Below are 20,404 nucleotides of genomic sequence, written 5' to 3'. Positions count from 1 at the left end.
AAGTGAAAAATAGAGCAAAAATGTAATATTTGTTCTTGGCTCTATTTTGGCTCAACCGAAGGAAATTTCGCTTAATTGCAGAAATTTTTGCTCAAATAATTTGTTTCTCCTTTTTTTTTTAATTGATTGAATATGAATGTTAAATATAAATGTAAATAGAATATTGAATTGTGTATTTATTTAAATGAATTCTGTTGTATGAAAAAAGTTGTTGAGAATGATAAGAAATGTATGAATTTAAAGTCACAAATTTGGAATGATTTGTAATCGGTGTATTAAGCAAAGAGATATGTTGTAGCAAAGATCCCTAATTTCACTAATGGTCTAAGTTATATAAACTAAGACATCAGGTAATGAGAAGTTAAAATAAAGTTTATTGTATCACCAAAACATCTATTGTGAGTTTCTTTTAGATATGAATATACCTTAAGCTTACCCCAATCCATGTAGTCAATACCTATATATCTAAGGTACTAAAATGTTAGTTTTTAAATAAATGCTTAATACGAATTTTTTAGAATGCTTTCCTTATCATTTGATATGAATCAATATGTAGTGTATATGTATTTATGCTTGTAATTATGATGAATTTTAAATAGAATTGTTTCATTATGATAATTTATTTGTGTGATAATTTATTATAAGTGTAATGTGTACATTAATATAAATTTAAATACTAGTTTTAAAGTCGTATATGAAAGGGATTACAGAAATAGTTGAAGTTTAATAATTTTATTTAAATTTTAAAAACTCGTTTTATAAAAACAAATATAAATTTAAAAGATTAAAGTATTAAAATTAAGTTGATGTGAATCTAAATTTAAAATCCCCATTGAAAGAAGAGACAGAAATTGATGCATGAATTAAAAAGGTCATAAGAAGTTTGAAGTGAAAGGTACAATAAAAGGTGTTCATTTATTTCTGAAATCATGATCTCACGTTTATCTCAGTTATCACCTCTGCATCTCTTCCTTCTTATTTATTTCTATGTCCCCACTTCCTCTCTACTCTCATTGCTTCAAAATTAATAACTATAAATAACTGTGAAATAAAATACAAAAATAAAGATGTTTAATTTAAAAAAAAAATAAAAATTAAAAAAATATAGAAATAGAAAGATAAATATGATAAAATATATGCTGGATTCCTCCAATTTTTTATTTTCACTACACTATAAAGAAAATCATAAAACCAATTTTAGAGACAAAAAATAATTAGTTACTATAATGATTAAATTAAAGATATTTTAGAGACTATTTTTTTAAAATTTTTAAAATTAATTTCTATTACTATTAAATAATTTTTAAATTAGTATTTAATTAGCTTTTAAGATTTTTCTAATTGGCAGTTAAAACCTTGGTTTTAAGAATAATATAAATTAATTTAGAAACCAATTTTTTTTTCTTCTAAAATGGTCTCTAATTTAGTCAATACAATAACTAATTATTTTTTGTCTCTAAAATTGATTTCTATTAAATGATTTTGTTGTAGTGTTAATTCCGTATTTTTAATTCCTTAATTTCTTCCCTCATTTCAACCAAATGAAGAATACATATTTTTAAGTTTTTTTTATTAAGAATTATGTTTATAAAGTTGATTATTGATGTATTTTAATTATAAACATAAACCCTTTTAGTTTTAAGCAATCTATATTTAATGAATTTATAATAATTTTTTTTTATTGGTAAACATCTTTTACAAACAGTATTAGTGTAGTACTCCACTCTCATCTTGGTAATTAATTTTCATACTATTCCTAGTGAATTTGTACAATAATTCAAAAAGGTGAAATAATGCATAATTTTTAAGCAAAATAAACAACACACCCACATAAATGTATGCGAAATAATTAATATTAAAAAAAGAGTTATTTATCTCTTAAATTTTGAGAGTAATATTGTTTTCGTCCTTCAATCTTTATCCTGAAAAATTAGTTTCTAAAATATAAAAAAATAACAATTTTAGTCCATAATTACTAAATTCCTGGAAAGAAAATTATATTTTCAAAATTATTTTACTCTCTAATAATAAATTTCAAATATTAATTTTTTTTTTAAATTTGAGCGACTAAAATAATATTTTTAAATTTTAATACAAAAAAAATTATCTTAAATTTGAAAAACTAAAATTTAATTATACCTAAAAAATATACACAAAATGGTTAGGAACATCTATATACGGTTTCTTTTCCAAATATTTTAATTAGAAAACAAAATCTTTTTTCTGTAAACACGGTTAACTTTTCACTTATTTTTTATTTCCACGAAGCACTTTCTCATTTTTCAATAAATGTATTTAAGTAATTGAATTGTATAAGATAAATACCCATTTTTTATATTAAGTAGATGAGCAATGGTAACAAAAGATTTTCTAACGCATTATTTCTAATAGATATTTCACTATTGGTGGCAATTTAATGGACCATTATAAAAATATACTCATTTAATTTTTTATTTTAGATAAATTTGTTTGGATCCCAATTTAGTTGGGATAGCATCTATAGACTCAATCAATCAACGCTTACTCAGATATCTTTACTTTACCTGGGACATAACCTTCTTTGGATTTTTAATTTACTTAACTCCTTTCGGATTTGAATCTAAGAAAAAGAAAAAAACAAAAACAACTAAAATAAAAAAGAATAAATTGAAAAATTATGAAAGATTTCGTTGCAATTTAATTGAATCTAGGTGCGGACCGCGAGAGCGGTACCAAATCGATGCAAACTCTGAATACTAGATATGACCTCAAAATAACAAGGGTTAAGGTCGGCCAGTGAGACGATGGGGCATAAGCTTGATCGTCAAGAGGAAAACAACCCGGATCACCAGCTAAGGCTCATAAATGACCTTTTAGTGATAAAGGAGGTAGAGGTGCAGAGACAACCAGGAAGTATTATCCGGAGCTCTGTCATAGTTTTGTTCTTAAAAACCTTAGTAGGTTAAAGGAGAAAGGAGTACATAAACTATCTTTGACATCGACTCCTAAGCGATATGAGACTATATTGAACATACTGAAACAAAATTCAAATAAAAATAAAAAATGTGTTTAAAATAGTGTGTTACAAAATAAGTTATTAGCATTTCAATTAAGTATATGTGAAAAATGATATTTTGAAATAATAGAAAAATAAAAAATAAAAATTTAAAGAATAAAATAAAAATAATATTAATAATGTTCAATTGAAAGTAAAAAAATTGAGATATTATCTTTTCCAAATTATAAAATATGGAAGAATTGTAAACAATGACTATGAAAGGATTTGCAATAACTATTTTCTTTTTAACTTCATATAGAGAATATCTCATTAAAAAAGAAAGGTTGACGACACTTATGAATTTGTTTTAACGATTTCAAGTTTTCAAGCAATCTTTAGCCTTCTTTTTGTGAGGAAGAAAATTGTTTTTGTTCATACTATTTAGAAATGTGTGTTCAAACGTATCCCTCTTAGGATGTCCTAAGAGAGATGAAAGTTTGAATACACTTTTAGTGGGCAAAACCACATGATCTCGTAGATCACAATCTTTATTAATCAAAGTGTTTTAGTCAAGAGTCATTGGGTTCAAAGAAAATCCAGCTTTAACTAGGCATGGTTGTATTTTAAGGAATACTCATGTTTACATAAGGAATGGTTGTGCCTAAATAATACTCGTGTTTAGCTAAGAATGGTTGGTCCAAAGAATACTCGTGTTTAGGCATGAATGGTTGTGTAAAAAAGTACTTGTAGTTTAGTTCAAATAATACTTGTCTAATATCGTACCACATTAGTTTACATTAGTGGAACATTGATAGTGTTGATTAAGAATTAATAATTTGAATTATCAGACGAACCAATATAAAAGTATTTTATGTAAATATCTCCCAATCCTTATATTTTTACATTTCATATGATTAATCTGTAACTAATATAAGAAGTAGAGATTTATAAAAATGAACTTTGAGAAGTATTTAGACAATGCGTTTTGTCATCTTAAAGTTGCGTCTAATGAAGAGTCATCAGACATCATACACAATCCATTCAAAAACTTACTTGAGAGTGTGTCTATTTAGCATTAAAATTTGTCTATTCACGTCTATCAGGCAAACCTTTGCGAAAAGTTTTCAAAAATTTTAAATACACAATTCAACCACCCTTATATATTTGACCCGTTTTCACATGTAGTTAGTACCTTGTATAAATAAACATGCACTTTATAAATTAATGTTAATTGATGTGAAATTTAATTGGTACTAACATTATTTTAATTTGTAGGGTCATTAGAAACTGATAGTTAATATTCCTTACCCACATATTATGATTCTCTTATGTACACTACACAAGAAAGCTAACAATTTGATAATTAGAAATATACTAAGTGCATAATTATTTTTTATTGTATTTCCCATGTTATATAATTTAATACTAGTAAATTTAATAATTAATACTATCTTAATGTGCATTACTTTTTATAGAGTTATGAAAAATTTGAGGTTGTGGGGATTGTTATGTTGTTAGGAAAGGCTAAATACATCAAATGTATTATTATAATTATAATTATTTGTTTTTGGGTTAAATAGGATTTTTTATAAGAATATCACGATGTTTTTTCAATTTCGTTTCACTATTTTGAATTTTTAAATTTGGTCCTATTTTGTAAGAAATGAGTTAATATAATCATTTCCATCAAATTAATGGTAACGACTTTGTATTACAACATTGTGACATGACATAAATAATAAATGACAAATGATAGGTTATTTGTCAAAGTTGACTTGTTGATGATTGTAAAACGTAACATCTCTATCAAAGTAACACAGTCACCATGAACTTGACGAAAGTGATTATATTGACTCACTTTTAAATAAAAGAAAGGCTAAATTAAGAAAATTCAAAATAGTGGGATGAAAGTGAAAATTATCATAATGCATGATAAAGAAAACATATTTAACCTTTGTTTTTAACTTGTAATGCTTGCATCATCTAAGAAGCTATAAGTGCAAGTATTATATAATGAGACATAAGCATAAGCATAAAATTGCATTTGTAAACATTAATAAAAGAGGTAGTATACAATTAATTTTAAATAAATTAAAAATCTTATATTATTTTCATCTTTCTGATGATAAAATACATATTTGATTGTAATATTTTGTATGTATATATTGTAAACAATTGGTTAACCACTTTGTATAACCAACCATTTTTATGTAATTAAACACATTGATTTTTAGTAAATTTTAAAATTATTTTTATACTATATCATTGAAATTTCATTTTTTTTTACTTAAACATTGCATTTGTTATACAAAATATCTATTATGCTGGGTAGTGAAATCAAATCAATTTTGTCAAGATAATGCATTTTCTATGGTTGAATTTTTTATGACAAATGTAGTTTTAATGCACATATATGATAGGATGAAAAGGATACACATAAATATATAAGATTTTGATTCTTTATTTATTTTTTTACTTGCATGAATTTGATGTTAAGAAAATCATTGTAGTGAATTTTTAAAATGTTATGAAAGATTATGAGAGAGATAAATGATGTAATAATAAATACATTGTAATGCATCATTCACATATTAACATGAGACTATAGTAAATCATGTGATATACAAAATTAAATTATCAATGTCAGTTGTCACAAAATTTATAATATCATATCTATCTCATGTTATATATTTATGTAACATCAGCAAAATTTATTAAATATTTTTTTAAAAACTCGAATTACCGAAATATTTGAAGAATTGAAACATGAAAATCAAATTGTACAATTTTAATACTTGATGATCAATGCAATTAAATACAATTTTTTTTATCAATTTATATTTTATAAGGCAAAAAGTATAGTATAAAAAAAGGTACAACAGGCTCTGACATGCACAAGAACCTTTTGTGTATCTTTTTATAGCAATAGTTGAAGCTAATTCATAAAACTATTAGCACTATTGATTTATTACTCGAAATAAAAATAGTAAATACGTATAAATTTGATATCTTAATATTTTTAATTTAATTAATTATTGTAATTTTATAAACTAAGTTGATACAATAATTTAAAAAAAAATTATTATTTAATAAAATGAATAACCACCAAGTCTTTCTAACCAAAATAATTGTATAACCTTTCCACTAAAAGATAATTTGAATAACTCCTTAATTCCAATTCTTGCAAAATTACTTATATTTTATTTTTCAAAGTTATGTCTTTTATATATAAAAATACACATATACTAGTAAACTAGTAAATAGAATATAAATTTTGGTAACTAATTTTTATTTACAACAATTTTTCCAAACAATTTTATTCTTAGGTCAACGTTCTAATAAATACTTTTTTATGTTATAATTACTATTATGTTAACTATTTTTTTTCATTTGAATAATTACTTTATACCGTGATAATTGTTTCTTAATACGAAATAAAATGTAGATAAATAAGTGTAACAATTATATATTTTTACTTTCAATATATGAAGGTTATGCCATTTTGATATTGATATATACAATTTTGTTAATATTGCGATATCTACTTTTTTATTATGTAACAAAAAGTTTTTTTGTTATATATATATGAGTTAAAATTTAATATTTATATTAATTTTAATCTGTATATATAAATAAAACAGTTTCTAAAATTTGAAACTTAAAACAACATATCACATATTGTTAATATGATAATGAATCTCACCCATTAGACTTACATTTTCATATGGCATAATAAAATTGTTACAAGTAAAAATAAAAAGAAAAACATAATTTATGTACATCAGATGTTAATTTCATTATATATTACTAGTTAAAAAAACACTTTTTATCTCTATGTTTCCAAAAAATGATAATAGTATATATAATAAATAGAAGGTTTAGATTTATATATATATATATATATATATATATATACACACACACACACATTATTGTTTTGATACAAAGCATCACATTACAAATCACTCACTAATTTAATTTAATCACCATTATCATTTTTTGTATTTGTTTTTTAAAATCTTTCACTATTTTTAAATGATAATAATAATAATAATAATAATAATAATAATAATAATAATAATAATAATAATGTTTTTATTTTGGGTAAGTAAGAAAGCTTCAGAAGAAGGCCGTGGATCATGTGAAATGCAGCAGGTGTACCTGATAGTACATTTAAAAGGAGTTTTGCATCTTCATGTATATATAATTCTACATTCACATCAACAACTTCATCTTCCTCCTTCTTCCTCACTTTCATGCATCTATTCTACTCATGAAAATAAATCTCAACTCTTCATATAGTTTCAGAGAATATGAGCATTTTGTCATTTGAGGCCTTCAAGTTTTTCTTTCTACTTTCCTTCTTCCTTTTACTTTCTAATGGGTGGAGCCTTGGGATGATCCCTACTCATGGTAAGTAATAATATATTAACATCTACTTGAATGTTGCACAACTTTTATGCACACATGCTCCAATCAAATGTACAAGTAAAACCTTAAAGGCAGCACAATGTTTTGAATTGGTTGTGTAAATCACATAATACTTCTCACTGAACTCTGCATGAGGAGGTATGAAATTGAAATTTTCTAGAAGGAATGTCTAATATTTTAGCAGTAAATGTCCCTTTAAAATAGATTTATTTGTTCATTATGATGATGTTGCTGCTTAAATGAACATTTTTAGTGTAGAACAGTCATATTTGCTTCTACTTTTGTTTCCAGTTAAGTCTATCAACTTGCAACAACAGAAAGCAGCAACTGAGGAGGTTTGTTTCCAGTAATTTCATTTCTCTATTCATAGAATCTAACCATATATATATTCAGGTATGTTGAATAAACCTATCCATGCAAATTTTTAGAAAATGAAAGAATAACATAAAGACTTTTTTTGTCTTTTAAAAGTGATTATGAAAACAGACTCTTAATGTTGTTGAAAAGAGATTAGAACTCAGAAGTTAACCATTAGGTACACTGATTGGAAAGATTAATGGCTGTTTACCTACTTGCAATTTGCAGAATGGAGCAAAGAAAGACATGAGAATGGAACTCTACCCAACTGGGTCTGCATTGCCAGATTGTTCTCATGCATGTGGTTCATGTTTTCCTTGCAAGAGGGTGATAGTGAGCTACAAGTGCATGATTGCAGAGTCTTGTCCTGTAGTTTACAGGTGCATGTGTAAAGGGAAATATTACCGTGTACCATCCAATGGTTGACACCTCAAATTTGTATCTTTGTTAAAATTCTAAAAAAGGTCTGTCACAGAAATTTTAAAATTTTTGAGTAGTGTAGGTTGGTTAGCCTCTAGTTTTGTCTTTCTCAAGGACATGACAACTTTGTCATCACAGCAATGAATGTACCAAAAAATGAAAACATGATCCATGTTATAAGGAAATGTTTACTGCTGTGTACTGCAGTTTTTGCTGCTATATATGCAAGTACAAAGTTGTAGTAACCAAACCAGTTTTAATGTTTATAAGCATACCATTATATATTTTCCTATGAACATATTTTACATCCTATTTTACTTGAAAATTAAACATTTTAATTTATTTATGTTTTTTTTTTTATCTAGACTAGCAATCTCTAATTTTTCAATTTGAATTGATGAAAGTACAATAATTAACAAAATGATCTTATAAATACAGCAATTTATTTCATAGTGAAACAACTTTATATTTATTCTGAGAAGGAATCAGTTTTCACAATGTGAAAATAAAAGTTCCACCTTTTTAATGATTTTTTATTAAATTTAAATGATAATTAAACTGATTAGTTGTGCAAACTGACTCTTCTGATCTGAATATTTTCAGACATTTATGCAGATAATATGAGCAATTGAGAACACAATGTTCAAATTTGAATAAAAAGTTTGAGCAGAAATAAAAATAATTTAGAATTTTAACATTGACTTTAAAGTAAACAACGATAAAAATGAAGTACTGGAAAAACATAAATATGAAGAATTAAGAGTGCACATAATTTAATGCACGGAAAAGAAATATAAGATATCTGAACAACTTTGGTTATTTGTTCATAATGAAAACTTACATATTTACACATTGTACGTACTCTATTATCAGATATTCACTTGTCTTTTCTTTTATACATGAACAGAGTACATAAAACAATGTCTCTTCAGTAACTTGTAAAGTGAAATTATGTTTTCAGAACTCTTTAGCTTGATCCTTACTTACCTATGAGTCATGTCAAAAACACGTTGAAAGATAATGTCACAGAGTATGATATACCAGTAAGCTAACCATGTTAATTAACTTCCATCAACTGGAGAATTGACATAAAAGACGAATCATACACTTAAAATATATGGAGTATTTAACCTTACTTTTACTTGGTCATTTTAGAACTCCTCTTAGTTTTTACTCTAATCAAGAACAATTCATCTGAATTCTATCACTTTCATTTTTAAAGCAGGAACAAGGTCTAAAAGTCTCCATAAATATTCTTTGCCAACACCGTTTGCCATAATCTTGATATTGGCATGACTAGGGAGTTGAAGAAAGAAAATGAACTTTTAAAGTGGGTATGCTTAATCTCCCTGGGAATTAATAATGTATTGTACATGATGAATAGCATTAGTTTGTGTAGTCTGTCAGTAAAATGAAAATTTTATATTGTGCATATAAGCACATGCCTCTGTACTTTGTGCAAGTGACTAGCTAGCCATTACCATGAACACGAAGTTTACATTTAAGGAGCACTTCTCTAAATAGGTGAAACACCAAGATTTAAAAAATGAGTAAAGTAGTACTGTTTGGAATTGTTCACCCAATTCACAGCTCAATCTGTCTAATTAAACCAAACCAAAGTATGCAAGGAGAAAGTGGTGAAGCATGGAATCTGCAATTAATAGCAGAGTAACTTACAGCTTTTTAACATGAAGTTAGGACAAAAAATCAAAGTATAGAAATGTATAAAAGGGAATATAAATGTCTCTAGGGCTGTAAGACAAGTTGATGCCTGCCAATACAGGAAGAGACTCGTCTCATGTCTTGCTACAATTAAGACCACTGCTAATTATAAGTTTAGAACAAACTTAAGCTTTTTGTGCCTTCGTCTAAAACTAAAAAGTTATTCAAAATTTGTCATTGAAAAAGGATAAAAGTTTGGGGAAGTTTTACAAGGTGTCATAATCCTGCTTGAAATCACATGCAAAACTTAATGATTTCATGAATATTTAATTACAATGTCAGAGAATGATTAAAATTTCAAACTGCAATGCTGCTGTATAGCATCTCATATACATCATGAACTCTATATGATCACAATCACAATTCAGAACCTTAATGTTCAACAATATTTGCATTGTCCTAGAAAGATTAGTAATTGGATGATTTTTTTTCCTAATAAAATAGCTTACCCAAACCAAAATTTTATATTCTAGTGACAAATTGGCAATCACGGTGAAGTAGCTATGATTCTGACAGATAAGATAGGCCTAGTGCAATGCCCTTGCAGATGATAGAGAGGACTGAACCTACTTTTCATTATTCACAAAATCCAAATAGAAATCAATTCTAAGTCTAATGGGCATGTAAATCGTATAAACAAATGCACCATGCCCTTACCAAATAGTAGCTTATCAAGGTTCCCATTCTCTGAATACTCATAAACAAGAAGTTGTTCATCCCTCTCAATGTAGCATCAGTTTAACTTAATGGAGGCGAACCGTTTAGGATTGCATGGGAATTGGAACTTAAATTGAAAGCATCTCACTCCCTGTTCTACTCTTAGCTTCTTCCAACAGCATAACAAAGTTTCCAAATAATTAAGAATCGCAACTTCTGCTCCCTTTCCCACGTATAAATACAAAAATCACAGACTAATAATATCACAAAGCAGCAGGCAGCAATAAGGAATTGTTCTTGCTGATAAAAAAAAAGAAGTGTTCTTGCAAGGTCGCTATGGTACAACCACCTCTTGATTAGTAGCATCTTGCACTCCCTCATCATTCTTTCCTTCTTGAGTATTATCTTTATTTTGATGTTCGACATCATAAGTTGCATGGACAGCGACAAAAAAATAGTAAACAAACATGACACCAGTGCAAATGATGAACCTCCAGAAAGCCTCAGTGCCCAAAGAGCCCATGAGAAAGAGGTTGGTGGCAACGGACAAGGAGGGGAGCCAGGGAACCAAGGGGACCCCCCATACCTTGGGAGCTCTTTGCTTGGGAAGTAAACTCAAAGCCAAGGTTCCCAAAAACCAAACACAAGCAGCAACCGTGTAACCGATCCAACCGAGTTTCTGTGAGTGCCAAAACGCAGCCCCAACAACCGAAGAACCAACAATCAGAAACAAGCAAATCATTACTCTGGATAACTCACCCCTTCCCGTGCTCTCCCTGGAGCAGTACCTCCTCACAAGCAGCGCAACAGCCATAAGCATGAAAATGAAGAGCGTGCTGATAGAGAACACACTAGAGAGAACATCCAAGCTAGAGAAAAGAGCGATGACAGAGCTACAAATGGTGGTCAAGAGAGTGGCATTCACAGGGGTTCCGGTTTTGGGGTGCACGAGGGCGAAGAAAGGTGGGATCATGTGCGACCTCGCAATCTGAGTGGTGTACCTAGCTTGACCCATGGACCCAACAAGCAAGCTTGTGGTCATTCCCTTCAACGCACAAATGCTCACAAGGTACTTAGCCCAACTCATCCCAATCTGAACAAAAGCCACAGAGTAAGCAGCGTCAACGTCAATCTCAGTGTACTTCACCATGCTCACAAGGGACAAAGCCATCAAGCAGTAAATCACAGTAATCACGCTCATTGACCCAACCAGACCAATAGGGATATCCCTAGAAGGCTTCTTCGTCTCTTCCGCCATCGTCGCCACCATGTCGAAACCGCTGTACGACCAATACACCACGGCGGCGGCGTTGAAAACGCCGTCCACGCCGTTTGGGATAAACGGCGTCAAGTTTGACGCCTTTCCGTGGATGAACCCGACTATAATTATGAACCCGATCACCAATGTGGTGATCAGCGAACTCAGCCAGGTTATGATCGAGGTTTTGCGGGTGCCGCTAACGGCAATGCCGTTGGTGATGAGTAGAACCGCCACGGCTAAAGGATCGAGCTGGTCGAACCCGGGTTTGAACCCGGGGATCCGGATCCGGAAGAAGTCCGGATCGGATTTCACCATGGAGGCGAAGTAGGAGGACCAGGAGCGGCCGAGCCCGGCGGCGCCGACGAGAGCCTCCAGCAGGATGTTGCCGGCGGCGACGAAGGCGAGGAAGTCGCCGAGCTCGATGCGGAGGAAGGAGAAGGAGCCGCCGGCTACGGGGACGTCGACGGCGAACTCGGTGTAGCAGAGAGCCGAGAGGAGGGCAGAGAAGCCGGAGGCGGCGTAGGAGAGGACGATGGCGGGGCCAGCGTGCAGGCGGGCCTCCTGGCCGGTGACGACGAAGATGCCGGAACCGACCACCGAGCCGAAGGCCAACCAGGAAAGGTCCCACCAGGTGAGGCAGCGGTTCATACGGTGCTCGCTGGCGCGTGGGAGCACGAGCAGCTCGTGCGAGTCGCTCGAGCGGTTCAGAAGACGGTCTTTAAGACGCGGACACGTGGCAGCCAGCGCCTCCCGGTAGGATTTCCCGTTCTCGAATGACTTCTCCGGGAAGAAGTCCCGCTTGCTCCACCGCCAGTAGCTTCGGTTCTCCGACGACGACGACGACAACGATGGCGGCGGCGGTGGTTCCATCGGCACTGTCAGAGGAGCACAATTTCAACAGTTGCTGACTTTTCACCAAACTTCAACGACTCCAACACTATATATTCACATGTTTTTGTTTTTTTTAACCATTAAAATTTTCTTATAATCATAAATTAAAACGATGATTCAAATTCTAATTAAATTCTGAGAAGTATTCATGATATATAGAAATATTTCGATTCTTTAATTTCAAAATTGTATAGTAACTAATTTATTTTAATAATTTTATTCCCTTCATAAACTTTTCTAAATACCACAAGTTCATAAATGAATAAAATTAAAATATTCGACAAAAAATATTTATAATTCATATAGATTTTTTTTCTAGGGGTATATAAATTAATTTATGGTAAAAATTTAAGAATTCATATATTTATATTTAAGAATTTTTAAAATACACATTACCTCAATTATTGATTATAAAAGTTTTTCCAAATAATGACAATAAAAAATGAATCTGAACAGAATTCTATGTTAGATTCATTTACACTTGGAGGTACTTTTCCTAATCAACCTTTTCTGCTCAAATGTTCTAAAAATTACAATATTTCGTTATATTTTCAAACTAAAAATTATAAAAAAATTCAAAATAAATTTGAACAACTTTAACACAAACACTGACAGTGATACGACATGGATACAGATACGGAGATACATATAATCTCTATAGGATACGAGGACACGAATCTATATATTATATAATTATGAATTATATCAATTGATGATAAAGATTTATGTGCACAAGTATGTTTCAGATTTTTTTTTTTGGAGCAGAAAGATATTTTTTATGACTGGTTCAAAATGATTTGTTCATTATTTTTATAATCATAATAAAAATTTATATAATAAGTTTGAGTTTTTAGAAAATTTATGTATTTTTTATTTTTAAAATTATGTTGTGTACTGGTATGGGTTGAACGGTCAATACCATGACCCAACTCTCACAGTCGGGCCGACCGAACGATACACGCCCGTATGGGCCGACCGATACCTTCGGTCCAATTACGCTCAATCAAAGTCAGCTAAACCATCATTAAGAATTAGGTAATATACCTTAAGCACGATCCATCTTGCTAATCCGACCCAACAAGGTAAGCCCATTAAAACAATATAAATAGCGCACATTCCAAGAAGTAGGTACGTCATTAATTAATGTACTTTGACATCTGAGTGTCGAACTCCCATTTGCTAACTTGAGCGTCGGAGTGCCTTTTGCAGGTACCCCCTTTTTGGTATTCCTCAGAAGACCGAGTGATTGAGTAACCGAAACTCAAAGGAGTAGCAGGAAGTCTGGAAGTGGAAGCTGAAGCATAGATCGACCACCCGATAAGAAGAAGGAAGACGAAGCTTCTCAATAGTTCTCTAGGTCTCTTCTCCCTACCAGAAACATGTTGAAACCGTGCTAGAATTGTCAGAAATCCAACAAATATTTTTTGAATTGGACACTGCATCGATACGTGTCCTACAAATGTCAATATTCGATACGTGTATCCGACACAAACACACAATTTAAGAGGAGTGTCCGAATCTCATAAAGCTTTATTCATCCACTACTAAAATTTAGTTTTACATAAAATAAATTCAAACGGTTAGAGATATATATGAATACTAAAAACTGGTTGAAATTTTTTTTTTTCTGAGATAATTTTTCTTTTAAGAAAATAGAGAATAAAGAGTTTAAAACGTAATTAATAAAAAAAATAAAAAATTCATACTTATGTTTCATTCTTGGATTTTGAAATAATAAATAAAATCAAAGTAGTTTTCATACTAAAATAAAAACAATTTAATAAACTGAATATTAATTGGTGTTGTTTAATTTTATTTTTAATATAAACTATTATTTTTATTAATGAATGATATAAAAATTTAATAAAACAGAAAAAAATGCAAAAATTACATCACATTATTAATTTTAAATGAATATTTGAATTAAAAAATTTAATGGCATTGGAAAGTAAAAAATTCATACAAATTTTAAGTAGAATTTTGAAATTAAAGAAGAGGTTGTTAATAATTTGTTAGATTAGAAAAAGTTAAACATTATTCATAATAAGAAGAAAAAGTAGTTGTAGCATTTATTAAAAAATATATGAAATTAGTTATAAATCATTCCATGTACCATGTATTTTCTACCGATTGTTTCATATATCAATCTACTGACATGCTTTGTTAACCAATATTTCTTTACATGTAACACTATAAAAAAATACTTCTAACTATTACAATACAAGTTCTATATATTTCTATACAAGTTTAGAGTTTTTCAAAACATTTCTAATATATGATTAAAGCTTATAAAAATATAAATATTTACAATATAAGTTTCAAAACAACACTCTAAAGCTCTCCAAACCCTCCGACACCTGTATGGTCATCTGTTCGTGTACGTAGTACAATCATCACAGTTTAAATACAACAAGAAACGCAAGGTAAGCTAATGAAAAGAAATTCCATAACATATCTAATTCTTGCAAAAAGAACCAAACAAACAAATCATTTATAAACATTTTTCTAAATGTTGTCATATAAAATTTCAATATCAATTTCATACTTCATTTAGACCACACAAGGATCTATTTTCAATAACAATCATTGGATTTCATTTCAATCCCACTTCGTCTTTCGGAAGACTCATTAAGTATGTCCCTACCAGAGACTAACACCTAATCCAAAGATTACCGACGAATCCAAGAGAAAGGATCGTGATAAGTTCAAACATCCAATACCGAGTGTCTACAACGGGACCCTATGTGTATGAACTCCCTCTCAGATTCTCACCACCTGATATCTTAGTCTATATGACTTAGATCATCAATGAAGCTAGATGATCTCCGTTAAAGATAGACTTTTCATACTTAATGCCATCAAACAACAACTCTGAAAGGAAGGTTCGTTTGTGTGTGAAATTGTTTGATTTTTTCCTAGGCGAATACTCATCCGTTTGGCCTGAAATTTATCGCGTTTGTCCCAAAATCAATCGAGATTCTTACAGGAATTTCGGGAGAATTTTTCAGAAATTTTGGGCAAACCAAGGCTATCCTCTACCAAAACTTGTGAAATTTTACCCTACTTTCTACAAGTTTCTTTTGGGTTCGTATTACATTGAAAAAGTTCACACAAGTGCTTTCATATGTTGTTTGCACCCAGGTAAGTAGACACGTCCACAAAAAAATAACAAAAAGAAGATACGGGGAAGAAAAACAAGGACGTTTTGTTTTCGAAAAACCTGTTTCGTTCACTCTCGGTCTGGGACTTACTACACCTTACTCCTTGGGTATTTTGGTATAAATTTTTTACCAGACATTTTTCATTTTGTCTATTGAGTTTTAGCCGATATTTGAAACCCAAATTCGTCCCACAAGATTTGCAATAAATTTTTTATTCATCACTGTCAGGGTTGAAAGGAAGGTTCGTTTGTCTGTGAAACTGTTTAATTTTTTAATTAGGCGAATACTCATTCGTTTGGCCTAAAACTTGTCGCGTTTTGTCCCAAATTCAGTCGAGATTCATACGTGAAATTTCGGGAACAAACTATTTCGGGAGAATTTTTCAGAAATTTTGTGCAAACCAAGACCCTCTACCAAAACTTGTGAAATTTCTCCCTACTTTCTCCAATTTTATACTGGGTTCGTATTGTGTTGAAAAAGTTCACACAAGTGCTTTCATATGTTTTTTGCACTCAGGTAAGGAGGCACGTCCATAAACAAATTACAAAAAGAAGATATGGTGAAGAAAAGCATGGACGTTTTCTATTTGGAAAACCAATTTTGTTCACTCTCGGTTTGGGACTTACTACACCTTACTCCTTGGGTATATTATGGTAGGAATTTTTTACCAGACATTCGTCATTGTTTCTAATGAGTTTTGGCCGAGATTTGAGCCCCAAATTCGTCCCACAAGATTTGCAATGAATTTTTTATTCATCACTGCTAGGGCTGAAAGGAAGAATAGTTTGTGTGTGAAACTGTTTGATTTTTTCCTAGGCGAATACTCATCTGTTTTGCCCCAAATTTAGTCAAGATTCTTATGTGGAATTTCGGGAAAAAAAATATTTCGGGAGAATTTTTCAGAAATTTTGTGCAAACCAAGGCTATCCTCTGCCAAAACTTGTGAAATCTCGCCATTCTTTTTGGAATTTTATTATGGGTCCGTATTGCATTGAAAAAGTTCACATAAGTGCTTTCATATGTTTTTTGCACTCAGGTAAGGAGACACTTCCATAAACAAATAACAAAAAGAAGATACAGGAAAAAAGTTAGGACGTTTTGTTTTCGGAAAACCAATTTTTTCACTCTCGGTCTCAGACTTACTACGCCTTACTCCTTGGGCATTTTTGTATGAATTTTTTACGAGACATTCGTCATTGTGTCTATTGAATTTTGGCCGTGATTTGAGCCCCAAATTCGTCCCACAAGATTTGCAATAAATTTTTTATTCATATTTGCGAGAGCTGAAAGGAAGGTTGAAAGGAAGGTTCGTTTCTGTGTGAAACTGTTTGGTTTTTTTCCTAGGCAAATACTCATTCGTTTGGTCTTAAATTTTTCACGTTTTGTCCCAAATTCAGTCGAGATTCTTACGTGAAATTTCGGGAAAAACTATTTTGGGAGAATTTTTTAGAAATTTTGTGCAAACCAAGGCCATCCTTTAGCAAAATTTGTGAAATTTCGCCCTACTTTCTGGAAATTTGGTTTGGATCCGTATTGCGCTGAAAAAGTTCACACAAGTGCTTTCATATGTTTTTTGCACCTAGGTAAGGAGGAACGTCCATAAACAAATCACAAAAAGAAGATACCGGAGAGAAAAACCATGACGTTTTGTTTTCAAAAAAGCAGTCTTGTTCACTCTCGGTCTAGGTCATACAACGCCTTCCTCCTTGGGTATTTTGGTATGACATTTTTACTATACATTCGTCATTTTGTCTATTGAGTTTTGGCTGAGATTTGAGTTCCAAATTCGTCCCACAAGATTTGCAATAAATATTTTTGTTCATCACTACTAGGGCTGAAATGAAGGTTCGTTTGTATATGAAACTGTTTGATTTTTTTCCTAGGCGAATACTCATCCGTTTGCCCTGAAATTTGTCGCGTTTTTTCCTAAATTCTGTCGATATTCTTACGAGGAATTTCTGGAAAAAATTACTTCAGGAGAATTTTTCAGAAATTTTGTGCAAACCAAGGCTCTGTACCAAAACTTGTGAAATTTCGCCCTACTTTCTGCAACTTTTTCCTGGGTCCGTATTGCCTTGAAAAAGTTCACACAAGTGTTTTCATATGTTGTTTGCACCTAGGTAGGGAGACACGTCCACAAACAAAAAACAAAAAGAAGATACGAGGAAGAAAAACAAAAACGTTTTGTTTTCGGAAAAATAGTTTTGTTCACTCTCGGTCTGGGACTTACTACGCCTTACTCCTTGGGTATTTTGGTATGAATTTTTTACCAGACATTTTTCATTCTACCTATTTAGTTTTGGCCGATATTTGAAACCCAAATTCGTCCCACAAGATTTGTAATAAATTTTTTATTCATCACTGTCAAAGCTGAAAGGAAGGTTCGTTTGTGTGTGAAACTTTTTCATTTCTTTCCTAGGCGAATACTCATTTGTTTGGCCTGAAATTTATCGTTTTTTGTTCGAAATTCGTCGAGATTCTTACTTGAAATTTTAGGAAAAAACTATTTCGGGAGAATTTTTCATAAATTTTGTGCAAACCAAGGCTATCATCTACCAAAACTTATGAAATTTCGCCCTACTTTCTGCAATTTTATTCTGGATATGTATTGCGTTGAAAAAGTTCAGAAAAGTGCTTTCATATGTTGTTTGCACCCAGGTAAGGAGGCACTTCCATACACTAATTACAAAAAGAAGATATGGGGAAGAAAATATAGGACGTTTTGTTTTCGGAGAACCAGTTTTGTTCTCTCTCGGTCTGGGACTTACTACGCCCCACTCCTTGGGTATTTTGGTATGAAATTTTTACCACACATTCGTCATTGTGTCTATTGAGTTTTGGCTGAGATTTGAGCCCCAAATTCATCCCACAACATTTGCAATTAGTTTTTTATTCATCACTGCCAGAGCTGAAAGGAAGGTTTGTTTGTGTGTGAAACTGTTTAAATTTTTTCCAAGGCTAATACTCATCTGTTTTGCCTGAAATTTGTCGTGTTTTTTCCCAAATTCAGTTGAGATTCTTAAGTTGGAATTTCAGGAAAAAACTATTTCGTGAGAATTTTTCAAAAATTTTGAGGAAACCAAGACTATCATCCTCTACCGAAACTTGTGAAATTTCGGCATACTTTCTGCAATTTTATTCTGGGTCCGTATTGCGTTCAAAAAGTTCGCACAAGTGATTTCATATGTTGTTTGTACCCAGGTAAGGAGACACATCCAAAAACAAATCACAAAAAGAAGATACAGAAAAGAAAAACAAGGACGTTTTGTTTTCGGAAAACCAGTTTTATTCACTCTCGGTCTGGGATTTACTACGCCTTAGTCCTTGGGTATTTCGGTATAAATTTTTTACCAGACATTCGTCATTCTGTCTATTCAGTTTTGCCCAAGATTTGAGCCCCAAATTCGTCCCACAAGATTTGTTATAAATTTTTTATTCATCACTGTTAGCGTGTGTGAAAGCGTTTGATTTTTTTCCTAAACGAATACTCATCGGTTTGGCGTAAAATTTGTCTCGTTTTGTCCCAAATTCACTCGAGATTCTTACGTTGAATTTAATAAAAAAACTATTTCAGGAGAATTTTTCAGAATTTTTTTGCAAACCAAGGCTATTCTCTACCAAAATTTGTGAAATTTCGCCATACTTTATGCAATTTTATTATGGGTATGTACTGCATTGAAAAAGTTCACATAAGTGTTTTCATATGTTGTTTGCACCCAGGTAAGGAGGCACATCCATAAACAAATCACAAAAAGAAGATACGGGAAAAAAGTCAGGACATTTTGTTTTCGGAAAACTAGTTTTGTTCCCTCTCAGTTTGGGACTTACTACGCCTTACTCCTTCGATATTTTTGTAAGAATTTTTTACGAGACATTCGTCATTGTGTCTATTGAATTGTGGTCAATATTTGAGCCCCAAATTCGTCCCACAAGATTAGCAATTAATTTTTTATTCATCTTTGCGAGAGCTGAAAGGAAGGTTGAAAGGGAGGTTCGTTTCTGTGTGAAACTGTTTGGTTTTTTTCCTAGGCAAATACTCATTCGTTTGGTCTTAAATTTTTCACGTTTTGTCCCAAATTCAGTCGAGATTCTTACGTGGAATTTCAGGAAAAACTATTTTAAGAGAATTTTTCAGAAATTTTGTGCAAACCAAGGCTATACTCAACCAAAACTTGTGAAAATTTGCCCTACTTTCTGGAAATTTGGTTTGGGTCCGTATTGCGCTGAAAAAGTTCACACAAGTGCTTTCATATGTTGTTTGCACCCAGATAAGGAGGAACGTCCATAAACAAATCACAAAATGAAGATACCGGGAAAAATAACCATGACGTTTTGTTTTCAAAAACGCAGTTTTGTTCACTCTCGGTCTAGGACTTACTACGCCTTCTTCCTTGGGTATTTTGGTATGAATTTTTTACTATACATTCGTCATTTTTTCTATTGAGTTTTGGCCGAGATTTGAGCTCCAATTTGTCGCACAAGATTTGTAATAAATATTTTATTCATCACTGTCAGGGCTGAAAGGAA

At 31.3% G+C, this 20,404-nt stretch overlaps 2 protein-coding genes across 2 annotated transcripts; one reads left to right on the top strand and one right to left on the bottom strand.

Moving 5' to 3' along the window:
- Positions 1 to 7,204: 7,204 nt before the first annotated feature.
- Positions 7,205 to 8,404, top strand: LOC137819377 (protein EPIDERMAL PATTERNING FACTOR 2-like). Its single transcript, XM_068623211.1, has 3 exons — positions 7,205 to 7,390; positions 7,700 to 7,743; positions 7,994 to 8,404. Exons 1-3 carry the CDS (start codon positions 7,291 to 7,293, stop codon positions 8,189 to 8,191), a joined length of 342 nt encoding a protein of 113 aa, XP_068479312.1. The 5' UTR covers positions 7,205 to 7,290; the 3' UTR covers positions 8,192 to 8,404.
- A 1,768-nt stretch (positions 8,405 to 10,172) lies between these two features.
- On the bottom strand, positions 10,173 to 12,836 carry LOC137819372 (cationic amino acid transporter 8, vacuolar-like). Its single transcript, XM_068623196.1, has one exon. It carries the CDS (start codon positions 12,693 to 12,695, stop codon positions 10,899 to 10,901), a length of 1,797 nt encoding a protein of 598 aa, XP_068479297.1. The 5' UTR covers positions 12,696 to 12,836; the 3' UTR covers positions 10,173 to 10,898.
- Between the last annotated feature and the right edge of the window lie 7,568 nt (positions 12,837 to 20,404).

The sequence above is a fragment of the Phaseolus vulgaris genome, chromosome 11, assembly GCF_000499845.2.
Source record: "Phaseolus vulgaris cultivar G19833 chromosome 11, P. vulgaris v2.0, whole genome shotgun sequence".
NCBI classification, from domain to species: Eukaryota; Viridiplantae; Streptophyta; class Magnoliopsida; order Fabales; family Fabaceae; genus Phaseolus; species Phaseolus vulgaris.
The sequence above is the reverse complement of the archived record's forward strand: the minus strand, read 5'-3'. Positions and strand labels throughout refer to the sequence as shown.